Raw genomic sequence first — 15152 nt, forward strand, 5'->3', positions numbered from 1 at the left:
AATTAAAAGGCTTAAATCTTATTTATGGACCTTATAACCTCATAACCTACATAAATATATAACCAACTCAATGCACTGAGTGTGAGAATTGCTCATGGCTGTGCTCACCTCCCCATGTGTTGGTTACAGGCAGAGCAGTGGGCAGCTGCAGCGATGGCTGGAATGCTGGCTGCAGGTCCAGCAAATCATTTGGCACCTTTGAAACACTGGAGAAAAAAAAACACACAAACTCCATGAATTTACTTTGACGGTCAAGATGTTTCACACACACACAAAGACAGATTTGACATGTTGACTCAAGATGCTTCGACTACACACCAAAAACTGACAGACAGCCACAAGCACAACCTGTTACTGATATTATTTTCTACTCAGGACCACACCCAATAGAGCACAAAGTGGAAAAACAGTCCTCTCTTAGAACCCTATTGATGCAGTATGAATGGTTTATTTATTTTTTATTTTTTCCCCCTGTCGACTGCTCCCTTGTAACTGGTTTTAAATGAAAAAAAAAAGGGTTTACTGGCCAGTTTTGCTGGAAAAAAAATCTGAATCTGCCATAAAAAGATCAGTGCATGTCTACAGTGTATCACAAAAGTGAGTACACCCCTCACATTTCTGCAAATATTTCATTATATCTTTTCATGGGACAACACTATAGACATGAAACTTGGATATAACTTAGAGTAGTCAGTGTACAGCTTGTATAGCAGTGTAGATTTACTGTCTTCTGAAAATAACTCAACACACAGCCATTAATGTCTAAATAGCTGGCAACATAAGTGAGTACACCCCACAGTGAACATGTCCAAATTGTGCCCAAATGTGTCGTTGTCCCTCCCTGGTGTCATGTGTCAAGGTCCCAGGTGTAAATGGGGAGCAGGGCTGTTAAATTTGGTGTTTTGGGTACAATTCTCTCATACTGGCCACTGGATATTCAACATGGCACCTCATGGCAAAGAACTCTCTGAGGATGTGAGAAATAGAATTGTTGCTCTCCACAAAGATGGCCTGGGCTATAAGAAGATTGCTAACACCCTGAAACTGAGCTACAGCATGGTGGCCAAGGTCATACAGCGGTTTTCCAGGACAGGTTCCACTCGGAACAGGCTTCGCCAGGGTCGACCAAAGAAGTTGAGTCCACGTGTTCGGCGTCATATCCAGAGGTTGGCTTTAAAAAATAGACACATGAGTGCTGCCAGCATTGCTGCAGAGGTTGAAGACGTGGGAGGTCAGCCTGTCAGTGCTCAGACCATACGCCGCACACTGCATCAACTCGGTCTGCATGGTCGTCATCCCAGAAGGAAGCTGACGCACAAGAAAGCCCGCAAACAGTTTGCTGAAGACAAGCAGTCCAAGAACATGGATTACTGGAATGCCCTGTGGTCTGACGAGACCAAGATAAACTTGTTTGGCTCAGATGGTGTCCAGCATGTGTGGCGGCGCCCTGGTGAGAAGTACCAAGACAACTGTATCTTGCCTACAGTCAAGCATGGTGGTGGTAGCATCATGGTCTTGGGCTGCATGAGTGTTGCTGGCACTGGGGAGCTGCAGTTCATTGAGGGAAACATGAATTCCAACATGTACTGTGACATTCTGAAACAGAGCATGATCCCCTCCCTTCGAAAACTGGGCCTCATGGCAGTTTTCAAACAGGATAATGACCCCAAACACAACCTCCAAGATGACAACTGCCTTGCTGAGGAAGCTGAAGGTAAAGGTGATGGACTAAACCCAATTGAGCACCTGTGGCGCATCCTCAAGTGGAAGGTGGAGGAGTTCAAGGTGTCTAACATCCACCAGCTCCGTGATGTCATCATGGAGGAGTGGAAGAGGATTCCAGTAGCAACCTGTGCAGCTCTGGTGAATTCCATGCCCAGGAGGGTTAAGGCAGTGCTGGATAATAATGGTGGTCACACAAAATATTGACACTTTGGGCACAATTTGGACATGTTCACTGTGGGGTGTACTCACTTATGTTGCCAGCCATTTAGACATTAATGGCTGTGTGTTGAGTTATTTTCAGAAGACAGTAAATCTACACTGCTATACAAGCTGTACACTGACTACTCTAAGTTATATCCAAGTTTCATGTCTATAGTGTTGTCCCATGAAAAGATATAATGAAATATTTGCAGAAATGTGAGGGGTGTACTCACTTTTGTGATACACTGTATTAATCTAATCGTGTGGTACTTCTAGACGCCCATGTGCAGGATTTATTTTATTTTACTATTCAGTTTAACAACGCTAGTATTATTTATCAAATAATCAGTAGTAATCAGTAATCAATTACACACTTTGGTTACATTCGTGACAGAAACAGGAGTTACTCATTACACAAGATTCATCAGTTCACAGTCATGGACAATTTTGTATCTACGATTAACCTGACTGCACGTCTTTGGACTGTGGGAGGAAACCGGAGCTCCCGGAGGAAACACATGCAGACACGGGGAGAACATGCAACCTTCACACAGAAAGGACCCGGAACGCCCCACCTGGGGATCGAACCCAGGACCTTCTTGCTGTGAGGCGACAGTGCTACCCACCGAGCCACCCTAGTATGTAATGCATTTATATGATTTGCACCCTTGATTTGATTTTCTTTTATTTAACGCTGACCGTATATTACACACAAGATGAAATTTAACAGCATCTAAAAAAATGATAGATGTGCCAAGTGCAGCCCTACCTGTTGTTGGAGCTCGATGTGGAGAAAAGGTCAATGGCGGGGGCGGTGCTGATGCTGCCAGACGCCGTGGATACTGGAGAGGCGGCCGTGGTCGAGGAAGTGGAAGGCTTTTTAGAGAGCTCCTTGACGCGTTGCTCCTGCAGGGAGAGTAACACACAGAAGCTGAGTGTGAATGAACCGAAAAGAGAAAAGAGAGGAAAAAAGTATCTAGCGTGCTATATAACTCACCTTAAGTGCTTTCAAACGAGACTGTTCCTCCTCCAAGGCTGCCTGCTTTTCCCTTTCGTCCACTTTGGTGAAAGATATGCCCGTGTTCGCCAGGGAGGACACGGCTTTGGACAGCGTACTTGCTCTAGAACAGAGGGAAAGGTCCAAAAATTGGTGTGAAAAGCTATCCTGGAAAAGATGTCATTTTCCTGTTTGCTTTATGCAATCATCCTAGATCAGGCTGATTCAAACTGCTGAGTGTGTGTGTATGTAAAACACAGAATGCCAGACCTAGCTACCCACACATACCACTCCAGACACACACACACTCGCTCTAAATTTGAAACCCGGACACACGTGCTTGGCTGAAAACTCGAAAGCAAAGTTACTTATTTGGGTCATTGTACCTGCTGGCTGCAGTTGAGTCCTTCACCTTTTTCCCCTCTAGTGAAGCCAAGTGCTGCTCCAATGCATCCAGGAGACTGCTCGGGGCCTGGGAGAAAAAAAAAAGGTTTATCATTTAAATGACGCGCACACACACACACACACACACACACACACACACACATATGCAGATCACAGACAAACAACACACCCAGGTAGCATGCATAATACACCAAAAGACAACACCAGACTCAGTAGTAATACAGAAGTATGCTATCGGACAGGGAACTGTTTGGGCCTGTTACGTCATCATTATTTAGCATTATTTAGTCCAAGACTAATGGAGAACACAGGTCAGTGGTGTTGCCTTTTACCTTCACCAACAATCTTCCATCAAATAAAGAAGAGAGAGAGGGGAGTGCAGATACTTACACATACTGTAAACTGAAAACAGGAAGTCAGGAAGATAGGGAAAGAATATAAAGGTGGAGGTTTAAGAGAAGTGGTAAGAATATTTAAGCAAAGAAGAAAGAACTGACAGAATAAAAAAGGTTGAATGATAGTGAGTAGAACATTAATAGAACTGTGCAAAGCTCAAATAATCTCCTGACTGCTCAGTATTTTTCCCTCTTCTATTATAACATGCACACTTCATGATGAATACTTATTAATCATTATGAACAGTAAATAAATATATAAACCCTAATACTTTTGGTTCAGCGGTTTGCCTGAGGATTAACAGACTCTGGGCTTAGACTTCTCTAATGATCTTGGTCATTTTTTACAATCATTTTTCCAAAGCTAGTAAAAACAATGCATTCTGTAATAGCAACCAACTTTATATTAACATTATTGGTTTCAGATGTTTGTCTATTAGGATTTTTTAAGGTCATGTTTTACACTCATTACTCAAGGTTTATCAGTTCACAAGTTTATATTAAACACAGTCTTGGACAATTTTGTATCTCCAAGTCACCTCACTTGCATGTCTTTGGTCTGTGGGAGGAAACCGGAGCTCCCGGCGGACACGGGGAGAACATACAAACTCCACACAGAAAGGACCAGGATCGCCCCACCTGAGCATCGAACCCAGGACCTTCTTGCTGTGAGGCGACACTGCTGCAGATAAGGTGCAAACCAGGATGTCCCAAATGTATGACCGACACTCCCATTGGATACTCGGAGATGTAACCGTAATTTGACTGTACTGTGTTACAGTAGTTGTGTGTAGGCGGGTTAAAGTCTAACTATCAGGTGTGAATGAGCAGAGCAGGACCGTGTGTGGTTTAGACTGTGGGTTAGTGTTCACACAGCAGTCAGGCATTAGTAAGACAGGTATTTAAGAGGGACAATCTTACCTGAGACAGGTCTGGAATGTCTCCTCGGTCGATGCCCACTTGCTGCATTAAGACAAACACAGTAAAGCATGAATAAATAAATACTAATACAAAAACATTCTTCACGTGATGAACACAGAGCCCAATCATGATCTCCTGCTAGCAGATCTAACAAATGTGCCACTTGTGATAGAAAACATACTTACCAGTATGCGGATGTCATACATGTTGGTAGCCATTTCATTTTAATATTTAGCATGTACGTATCACGTTCTTCTATTTAAAACCATCCAGCATTCAGCTGTACATGTAGAGCTCAGAATAAACCACATGGGGAGACGGTCTTACCTCAGCGACCTTGAGGAACTCGGAGATTCTCGTCATGCGGGTGAGGAATTTCTTATAGATGTCGAGCCCCTCTTTACACTGGACCTTCTTCATATCGAAGTACTTCTCTGTTTTACAGACGAGAGGGATTTAATCTTACGTTAATGATGCCATGCTGTACCTTATTGTCTTATATTTACAGATTTTGTTTCTTATCTTGTTTGTTTAATGCCTTGTTTATTTTAATGAGTTACTTTAAAGGCAGGAAAGGTACAGATATGGGATCTCAGACTTTAAATGATTTGAGAGATTCTGCTGTCACTGACCCTTCCAACTTTTAAAAGTCAAGCAACAGTTCAGTGTTTCGTAAACCAGTAAGAATCAGTTTCTCTCCGCCACGTCCGTGCTTCGCTTCAGACTACGTTACATAAATGATTTGTCTCATTGGCAGCTATTTTAAAGTGCAGGGGCAAGCGGTAAACGCCTGGAGGCAAAGCGGCAAATGTGTACAGCACATGGACCACTAATTAATGGCAAACATTGAGCAATTTACTGTTACCTGTGTACAGAACCAACATAAATATTCTCTCATATCTCTGCCAAGCACCAACTGTTGACACTACTGAATTCTTAACATACTTCCTCCTCAAAGAGCTTCCTTGAACTTCTCACATCCTAAACCTGTAGCTGCTTCTCTCAAAATGACTACCTGAACCGGAATTCCCTAAAGCAGCAATGCAGTAAATGCATTCAGATGACTTAAATATCCCAGGGTTATAACTGTTACTATGTGAATGACAGTAGCAGGCTGAACCGTATCGGATCTGCACTGTTTGTCTGTCCTGTTGTCTCTTGTGAAGAAACCTTTGAGCTCAGTCAACAAACGAGCTCCTTAAGGTGAAAGCAGCTCACCGAGCAAGTTGATGATGCCTTCGTTGTAAGCCGCGAACAGCCGGATAGCGTCTTTGAACAAGAGCATGAAGGCGGCATTGATGACTCCATTTGTGAGTTCGTTTGCATTGACCTGTTAGACACATTTTGCAGGATTAAATTAAAGCTCTATTAAAACGATGAAAACAGAAGAATAAAAGAAAAGTTGTATGTGTCGTCCCAAACTTACATTGAAGTCGAGAAGAGAGTCCATCTGATTTTGTACAATTGGAAGAGTCTTCAGGAGCTTCTCTGTGTTCATTACCCTCATCACACCGTCTGCCCTGAGAGGGAATCAATAAAAAACATTTCGTCTCACAACCGTATCCGACTAATGTCTAAAAAATCAGGACACGCTGGGTACAATATTTATATATTAGGATTTGAACGTCATGTTTTACACACTTTGGTTACATTCATGACAGAAATGGTAGTTACTCGATAAACAAGATTCATCAGTTCACAAGTTTAATATCAAACACAGTCATGAACAATTTTGTATCTCCAGTTCACCTCACTTGCATGTCTTTGGACTGTGGGAGGAAACCCACACAAACACGGGGAGAACATGCAAACTCCACACAGAAAGGACCCGGACCGCTCCACCTAGGGATCAAACCCAGGGCCTTCTTGCTCTGAGGCGACAGTGCTACCCACCGAGCCACCGTGCCGCCCCGAGCTTTAACATACGTATGTTGAATCTTTAGGGCTCTTGCCATCTTTAAAAGCAGGTTTTCAATATGTTTATCTCAAGGTTTCTAGATTTGTACTTCAGAGAAGCAGCCTCACAAAGCTTACTTACCCTCTCTTTACTTTGGTGAAGTCGAACGCCACCTGTCTGTAGGATACAGCCTTCTCATTGAGATAGCGGCTGTACCTCCGGATAAAAGTGGACATATCATAGCCTGGAAAATAAAGCATATGACTTAAATATGTACGTCATAAATACACTGATCAGCCATAACATTAAAACCACCTTGTTTCTACACTCACTGTCCATTTTATCAGCTCCACTTACAATATAGAAGCACTTTGTAGTTCTACAATTACTGACTGTAGTCCATCTGTTTCTCTGCATGCTTTGTTAGCCCCCTTTCATGCTGTTCTTCAATGGTCAGGATGCCCACAGGAAAATAATAATAATTATTTTTATGCCAGTGTTAATAATACTCCACTTTTGATATATACAGTATATCAAAAGTGGAGTATTATTAACACTGGCATAATAATAATAATAATAATAATAATAATAAGTTATACTTTTATAGCGCCTTTATCCATGCTCAAGGACGCTTTACAACACTTTACAATACAATCAATAAAAAAAAAACATGCAACCCTCTGCATCTCTCTGAAATGCTTCTGATACTAAAATTCGTGGCTTGTACTTCATGAGCAATTTCTAAAACACACATACACAAGAAGAAGCCAGAAGATCTTAAATGCCAGACATCTTGTTAACATGGGAAATTTCCTAAGAAAATAAATCCACAAGCACTTTATTTAAGCCGAAATTCAGCCGTGGTGCTCAACGTGCCCCTTAAAGGAGTGAGAAAACACAGAGAATAACAGAGAACCAGAGAGCGAGCCAAAGCAGGAAAAATGAACTCCAAAGAGAAATCAAACCAGACCGCAGCACAGGGCGTTATTTTAAGCCAAGGAATGCAGTAGGTCTGCCAAACATGGAAAATAAAACTCACAATTTCACTATTTTTAAATATTTGCCTTGTTATAATAACTGTATTAGTGGGAGTGTTCCATCCAGCTATTTCAAGTCTTTTCTGAATTAATCTATTTACTAAATACTTACACTAGTATTTCAAAAACATGTCTATTAGGACATTTATATCAAACACTCCAGAGTACAAGAGCTCTAATATCAGAAGCAAATCGTACATATAAAAAAACATAAATAGATAAATAATCATCAATGACCAGGACGTGGCAAATACAAACCGTAAATCTTTAAAGATTTATTATACATTTTTGTTGATCAGAATTAAACTGATAGCAGTAAGAAGGTCATTTTTGTAAATACAAAGCAGATTATACAATACAAATGACTACTTTATTTGCATTTTAAATACTGCACTAACTTTTTTTTCACAAGAAGCTACTCATTCCAAAAGTCTTATAAGCCAATAAAATGAAAAATAAACCCATTTAATAAACTGAAACTAAATAATAATAAAATTAAAAAAACACTCACCTTGTAAGCCACTTTTGTCCAAAAAATTACTGAGGTTGAATAATGTGTTTCTGGAAGCCATGTATTGAATAGATCGCTGTGAAGATAAAGACAGGAGGTCACTTGTGTTGTCAACCAGTAATCTAGGGACGTCTAGATTAACCGGTTAACCAATAATTGATGATTCTGTCATTAAAAAGTTATGTCAATACATTTCCATTAGCTGACGCTCTCAATTGAGTGTCATTTAGTCTGTACTGAGTAAAAATGCCAATTTAAAAACACACCCCTGCTCACCTTGAGCGTGAACACACCAGCTCTGCTAATAGAAGCATTTACAGTTTCTAATCTACACTTACATCATTTGAATAGTAAAAAAAATACAACTTTTAGGCAGTAAAGCTGTTTTGTGTCAAGAAACTCTACATCTGTGTGGATCTGTGTGTATTTTTTTTTTCCATTTACAAAAATAAAAATATATTTTACCTTTATACTGAGGCATGGTGCTTAACATCCTTTATAATAACCATACCATACATACGTGGTTCTCTGTATGCATAACATTTTCTGTTACATCTGACCCCCGGGGTTTATTAACGATGCGTGTGTTTGGCTCACCTCATTGCCGTACACCATAAGATGATGGGTAGTGATGAGGGATTTGAACACTACAACCCAGCTGGTGTTGGCGGTGCGTTCGAACAGCGTGTCCGCCAGCTGAGGGATGTTCACATTCATCTCGTTCGTACATTGGATCAGATCTAAAGAGACGGACGCAGACAAGGTGTTAGTAAGAGCATATTTACCGGTCAACAATATTTAACTGGCGGCTCATTGTCATTGTGCGATTAATGCTGTTGGTTAAATATGTCTTTCAAATTTATTTCACAGCTGACGCTTGATTCCAATTTGGCTACAATCTGTAGAAAGTAAAAACACTGATTTAAAACACACGCTCACCCACCCTCAGTTCGCATGCACCATGCCACGCGGTTAGATAAGGAAGCCAATGTGGATTGAAAATAAATACGTCATATTATTCGATCAATACATTTTAATATTATTTTATTATCAGGGTCGCATCGGGACCTGTTCCAGCAAGAAACACTGGACGCAAGGAATTGCCCAATCCATCCCAAGGCTTCGACGATCCCCATCCAAACAGCATTGTTAATATTAGAACCCTGATCTCAGCTGTGGTAAGCTAATGTTATAAACCGCTGTGCCACCGGAGCGCCTTGTGAACAATAAATGACCAACCATGATCGATTTTTGTTATTCATCTAACAAACATTCAATCATGGGGTCAGTAAAAATTCCCTATATCAGACCCATGGTTCAATAACCTGTCCTTTTACAGCGTGTGTGTGTCAGCGAGAGAACGTGAAGCTGTGCTTTTAAAAGCTTTTGGCTTAAGTCCACAGCCATCTGGGCATAGAAAGACTAAGCGAGAGCATGAATGAACAAGTGGAAGCGATAGGAAAAGTAAAGGAGTGTCGGAACTAGAACGACATGAAATGCATTGTATCTTATTAATATATCACTTCTAAGTAGACCGGCGATAGGCTGGCATCCTGTCCACACCGAATGTTTCCAGGCGGTACCGGACCCACCGTGCCCCTCACCGGGTTGAAGCTGTTACACAGTTCTCACAGGGTGTATAAAACTGATTTAGCATCATGCGGCACGTCCCACAGCCATAACTACCCATTTGTACGTGTAATTAAATAAAATAATAACATATTTTATAGGCATGATATGGATTTGCTGACAAGGATTTTTTCTTTGCCAGAGCATGTGAGCTTGCTCGTATTCAGAGTGCACTTAACATCCTTCCTGTCACAAGAGGTCCACTCTGCACTCGGGATTAATCTCTTATTCCTCGTACTAGGGCTGAGCTATGTGTTATTAATTTATTAGGATTTTTACATCATGTCTTTGTACTGATTTTGTTAAAACGTATGTCAATTCATTTACAAATCACTGCTTCACAAATCAAGTTTCTCTGGAACTAAAGTTTGTGATTCCTGGAAGTCCTAACTAATGTCGAGGCTGTTCAGTGGGGTTGTTTTATCTGAGCGGCATTTTATGAACATCAGGGTTCGTTTAGTCTCCCTCCGTCATGCCCAAACAGGAGCAAAATTATAAAAGACAGAAAAAAAAAATCTGACTCACTCAGCACACAGACCTTCACACTTATACAGCTCATGACAGGAAACTGAATCAACACAAATGTATAAAAACAGAGAAAAAAAAAATGACAGAAATATTTTTGTGTTATTCCTGCAGAGACAATAGAAGGATAATAGCACTGAGCCCCCTGTTACTCCTGTCCACCAATGTTACAAAATAGGACCCAAGTCAGACATCACTGCAGAACTCAAAGAGCTGGACAGTCAGAGGACATTGTACCCGAGATTAGCACAGATTTCTAAATTTGGCTTGGCTTGTTATTGAGAGCGAGTACCAAAAAAAAAATAATAAAAAAAAACATTAGAAGCAGAACACATACATGCCTGAGAAGGAACGACTGCTTTAACAAGCCTGAAGTGGTCGACAGCACCATATAAAATCCCTTTCATGCTAAAAACCTGCAGTTATTTATTTATTTATTAACGTCGTGTTTTACACTTTGGTTACATTCATGACAGGAACGGTAGTTACTCATTACACAAGATTCATCAGTCCAAGTTTTTAATATCAAACACAGTAAGGAACAATTTAGTGTCTCCAATTCACCTCACTTGCATGTCTTTGGACTGTGGGAGGAAACCGGAGAGACACGGGGAGAACATGCAAACTTCACACAGAATGGACCCAGACCGCTCCACCTGGGAATTGAACCCAGGACCTTCTTGCTGTGAGGCAACAGTGCTACCCACCGAGCCACTGTGTCGCCCTTTAAAAACCTGTATAAATTCAGGATTACCTTTACCAGTAATGACACCGGTCATTCACACACGTTGGCTTCACACAGCGATGTACTGCAAAGCACCAGTTCACATAAATGAGCAGGTACAGACAATATGACATAAAAAATGATTCAACTTTGATCCCTCCTGCTTAGTATGATAGATTTATTTATTTGTCTATTTATTTGGGTTTTAACGCCATGTTTAACACATATGTATCATTTAATAACAAGACAAGTATTATGTTTATTTTATCTTGTTTTTATATTTTGGGGCCAATTTATATTTTGAGGAAGGGCAGTTGTAGCCTAGAGATTAAGGTACCATACTAGTAATCGAAAGGTTGCTGGTTCAAGTGCCACTGCTGCCAGGTTGCCACTGTTGGGCCCTTGAGCAAGACCCTTAAGCTTTAATTGCTTAGACAGTATAAACTATCGTCTGCTAAATGCAGTAAATGTAAATGTATGGCTCTGACCGAGGGTGAGCAGGTACGACTGCTTTACCAGGCACTGCGACAGGCTGCCACTGTTGGGCCCTTGAGCAAGGCCCTTAACCTTTAATTGCTTAGACAGTATAAACTATTACAGTACTGTAAGTCACTTTGGATAAAAGCATCTGCTAAATGCCAAAAATGTAAATGTAAAAGTTAGTATGGTAGTTAATCTGTGATGATTTGGGTATTTCTTTCTTGAAACCCTGAAAACCTTCAGACACATGACATCAATCACGCTCCCTGAGATCCAAAAGCTAAAACTAAACCATGGTTTAACCTTAAGTAAGAGAACGGAGCCGGAATCAAGCATTTGCCAGGGCAAATGGCCCGTCTTGTGCCCTACTGTCTTTGCAGATTGGCATGTTCTTCCATATTTCAGGTTCGTGTGATTTTCTTTGAGTGCTCAATTTTCCTCCAGCTCCCAAAACATGACAATGGTTGAATGAGCTTCTGTGAATTCCTCAAAACTGTTCGTCAGTGCAAAGAAATGTTTGGGATTAAGTTTTGGAAAGCAAAATGTAAATCAGAAAACTAGCTCAAACTGTACTGTTCCACTTTCCCTGTAAAAAAAATCTGAATGATGTCTGTAAACATTTTGTTTGGGTCTCCTCTGATGTAGAACTCATGTCTGGACAGGTATGAATTAACAGATCAGCTTCTAAGCAAGTGCTACAGGGCCGCACGCTACACACGGTAAACATGTCCGTTCACTAAAAACAATCATCATCTCCCTGGAGGGTTAATATAATAATAATAATAATAATAATAATAATAATAACAGAAGTATTAGGACTAAAGTACAGTACAACCAGTGATTATTAAATTCCTCACTAATATTTTTATCTTGGTGAAGCAGTGTTCCTGTTATCACTTAAAATAATTTGTACAGTAAAATCCGATATGCCACAACAGTAAGAAAAATAATACAGACTCCACGCTTGTGTCTAAAAATAATTAGTACATTTACACATATAGATTATACGCCTCCCAATTTAATAATATTTTTTTATTCTTTATATTTTCTAGCGCGTCCAATTGCCCGATTGCGTCATGCCTCCTCTCCACCAACGCCGATCCTCGCTCTGACTGAGGAGAACGAAGCTAACCCACGCCCCCTCCGACACGTGGGCAGCAGCCGTATGCATCTCGTCACCTACACTTCGACGAGTGCAATGTGGATCAGCACTGTGTACGGAGAGACACACCCTGACAGCACTCTTTTCCCGTCTCTGCGCAGGCGGCATCAATCGGCCAGCAGAGGTCGTAATTGCTATAGTTATGAGAGAGAGACCCCATCCGGCTTAATCCCACCCCTATCTGAACAACAGGCCGAAACGCTGTTCATGTGGCCACGATACGATGTATTCAAGATCCCAGCTCTGGGCGGCCCCCCCAATTTAACAATAATTAACTAAATTTAAACTCTGCCATTTCGTTTACTTCCCATATTGTGTCTTAAATATAAAGAATTAAATAAACAAATAAATGAAAAACCGACAGCTTCCCTCTCTCCTGATTACGACTGGTCATGACGGCACGTCATCCTTCCTCTAAACACGACATCCCTGCAATTAGCTCCTGACATTTTTTCTGATTGAAGTAATAACTTCCTGTTGGTTGTTTAGATTTAGAACAGCTAATAACCTAAAGGAATGCAGGAAGCAGCGCTTTTCTTCCCAGGCCACCGGGTTCACGTCAGACTCCAGACTTGAAGCTGAGTGACTTCAGGAGCTGCCGCTCTTCGTATAATAGGGTCAGACGCTTAGCGTGCACTAAACTTCAGGTCTGCTTTTGTTCACGGTATGAGCTGAATTTCCACTCTTAAGCTATATGTACACACACGGTTTTTGATGTGGTGTAACTTTTGAGACCAGCATAAAGCCCTGAACTTAACCCCACTGATTAACCCCAGTCATTCTTCCAGCCGGCAGAACGTCTACACAGACGGGATAGCTATGTCCATCAAGGAGACGCTCAAATCCGTGTTGAGGGTACTCCTGCTTTCCCAGTAGAACACTGGGTGCCGTGACCCTGACCAGCGGTTGTTAAAAATAAAATGAATGACATAAAAAGGATCAATTTGTGCACATTTGTGCAAGTATTATCAAGTTAAACCTGATGTGGTGTGATTAATATTTACAGAAATATGAAATGAGCCTTTCTCGCGTGTAATATCAAATTCAAAATGTAATGTTTGTGTTTAGCGATTGAACGTTTTTAATTGCCGGAGGAAACCCAGGCAGACACGGGGAGAACATGCAAACTCCACACGGAAAGGACCCGGACCACTTCACCTGGGAATCGGACCCGGGAGCTCCTTGTTGTGAGGCGACAGTGCTACCCACCGAGCCACCGTGCCGCCCCGTAGTTTTAATAAACCATTCATGAATCAATCAACAAGTGCTTAATGTTAGTTAGTGGACATTTTAACGCCAAAGAGGACATATGGGCCACTTTTCTGGCAGGCACAGTTCTGATTGATACAGGCATGGGGGTCAGATATGTGCTTATTATTGTAGTTTTATTATGGATAAAAATTTGAGCGTAAAAAACCTGTACAGCTGGTGCTGTGTGGCGTCTTTCAAGTCTTCTAGTACGCGTTTCAAGTGCCCAACATAATTTCTTCTCAATACAATTCAAGAATTAAAAGCTTAACTGCCTTTTTTTAAATGCATTTTCCTCCCAATTTTGTTTTCCGCTGCTGAGGGATACCAGATTGCATCCGAGGAGATCACGTCGCTGTACACGCCTCTTCCGACACGTGTACAGCCCCCCTCTTCTCGTCCCTGCATTCCGCCAATCGGGGTCCTCACACAGCGTATGAAGATCCCACCCACACATAGTCCGGCCCCCACGGTGACCAATTAGTATCTGCTGCAGGCACTGCCAATTATGCCCGCCAGATGGCGCCCAGCCGACCGGTGTCGACACTGAGTTTCGAACCGAGGAGTTCAAAAGCTTAACTGTCTTAATCCAACATATCTGCTGTGTGTGGCCAAACGTATAAGGGTACCCATCCTAATAAACCAGTCAGCCACACCCAAATGCTAAAATAAATATACTGTGTCATTCAGTTGATAGTTTACGTTTTCGCCACAAGGCAGTGCCCTGTTACATGCCCCAAAAACAAAACCACTTGCTGGTGTTAACCTAAAGTGATGCCGAGCACACGAGGTAAAAAGAATCAGCCACAACCACAGGAAAAGAAGCTGATGTGAGATGATACTGAGCTAGAAGTGGTTAAATTTACCGGTAATGTGTATTTATACTGTACAACATCTCCTCCTGAACTACTTGTATCTGATTATCAGTCCGTAAGCACGGCCTCTGCAAAGCCATAACTAACAGTGCAGCACTTTAAATACCAAAACATGCTGTGAAATGGCTGGTTGGATCATTAATTGTTGAACAGGGCATGCTCTTGCCTGCTTTTAATACCGAGATCCCTCTCCAGCACAGCCGAAAACTTAAACACTCAGGCTCTCACGCGGCGAAGGACATAATCCAAAAATATTATAGCAGAACAAACCGAGAACACAAAACACAAATCATAGGCTTTATAGGATTGATGGAATAAGGACCAGACACAGAGCTGATCCACTCCGCAGGTTCTTTCCCAGGTTTTTTCCCCCAAAAAATATACGTTACGAATCCAGTGCATGCGTGTTTCAACGTGTCC

At 41.5% G+C, this 15152-nt stretch overlaps 1 protein-coding gene across 7 annotated transcripts in view; it reads right to left on the reverse strand.

Moving 5' to 3' along the window:
* Positions 1 to 15152, reverse strand: part of picalma (phosphatidylinositol binding clathrin assembly protein a) — a 37682-nt gene that overhangs the window by 13509 nt on the left and 9021 nt on the right. For 6 of the 7 annotated variants that reach the window (XM_063013638.1, XM_063013637.1, XM_063013635.1 and 3 more), the window contains exons 3-13: positions 8687 to 8829; positions 8090 to 8165; positions 6683 to 6785; positions 6071 to 6164; positions 5863 to 5974; positions 4972 to 5078; positions 4645 to 4686; positions 3310 to 3395; positions 2924 to 3047; positions 2696 to 2832; positions 109 to 206 (exon numbers count right to left, since the gene is read on the reverse strand). In XM_063013638.1, coding sequence (XP_062869708.1) covers positions 109 to 206; positions 2696 to 2832; positions 2924 to 3047; positions 3310 to 3395; positions 4645 to 4686; positions 4972 to 5078; positions 5863 to 5974; positions 6071 to 6164; positions 6683 to 6785; positions 8090 to 8165; positions 8687 to 8829 — 1122 coding nt within the window. Of the gene's footprint in view, positions 1 to 108; positions 207 to 2695; positions 2833 to 2923; positions 3048 to 3309; positions 3396 to 4644; positions 4687 to 4971; positions 5079 to 5862; positions 5975 to 6070; positions 6165 to 6682; positions 6786 to 6898; positions 6972 to 8089; positions 8166 to 8686; positions 8830 to 15152 lie in introns of those variants that run through there. The other variant, XM_063013639.1, reaches the window with a different exon arrangement.

This window comes from Trichomycterus rosablanca, chromosome 18, assembly GCF_030014385.1.
Source record: "Trichomycterus rosablanca isolate fTriRos1 chromosome 18, fTriRos1.hap1, whole genome shotgun sequence".
NCBI classification, from domain to species: domain Eukaryota; kingdom Metazoa; phylum Chordata; class Actinopteri; order Siluriformes; family Trichomycteridae; genus Trichomycterus; species Trichomycterus rosablanca.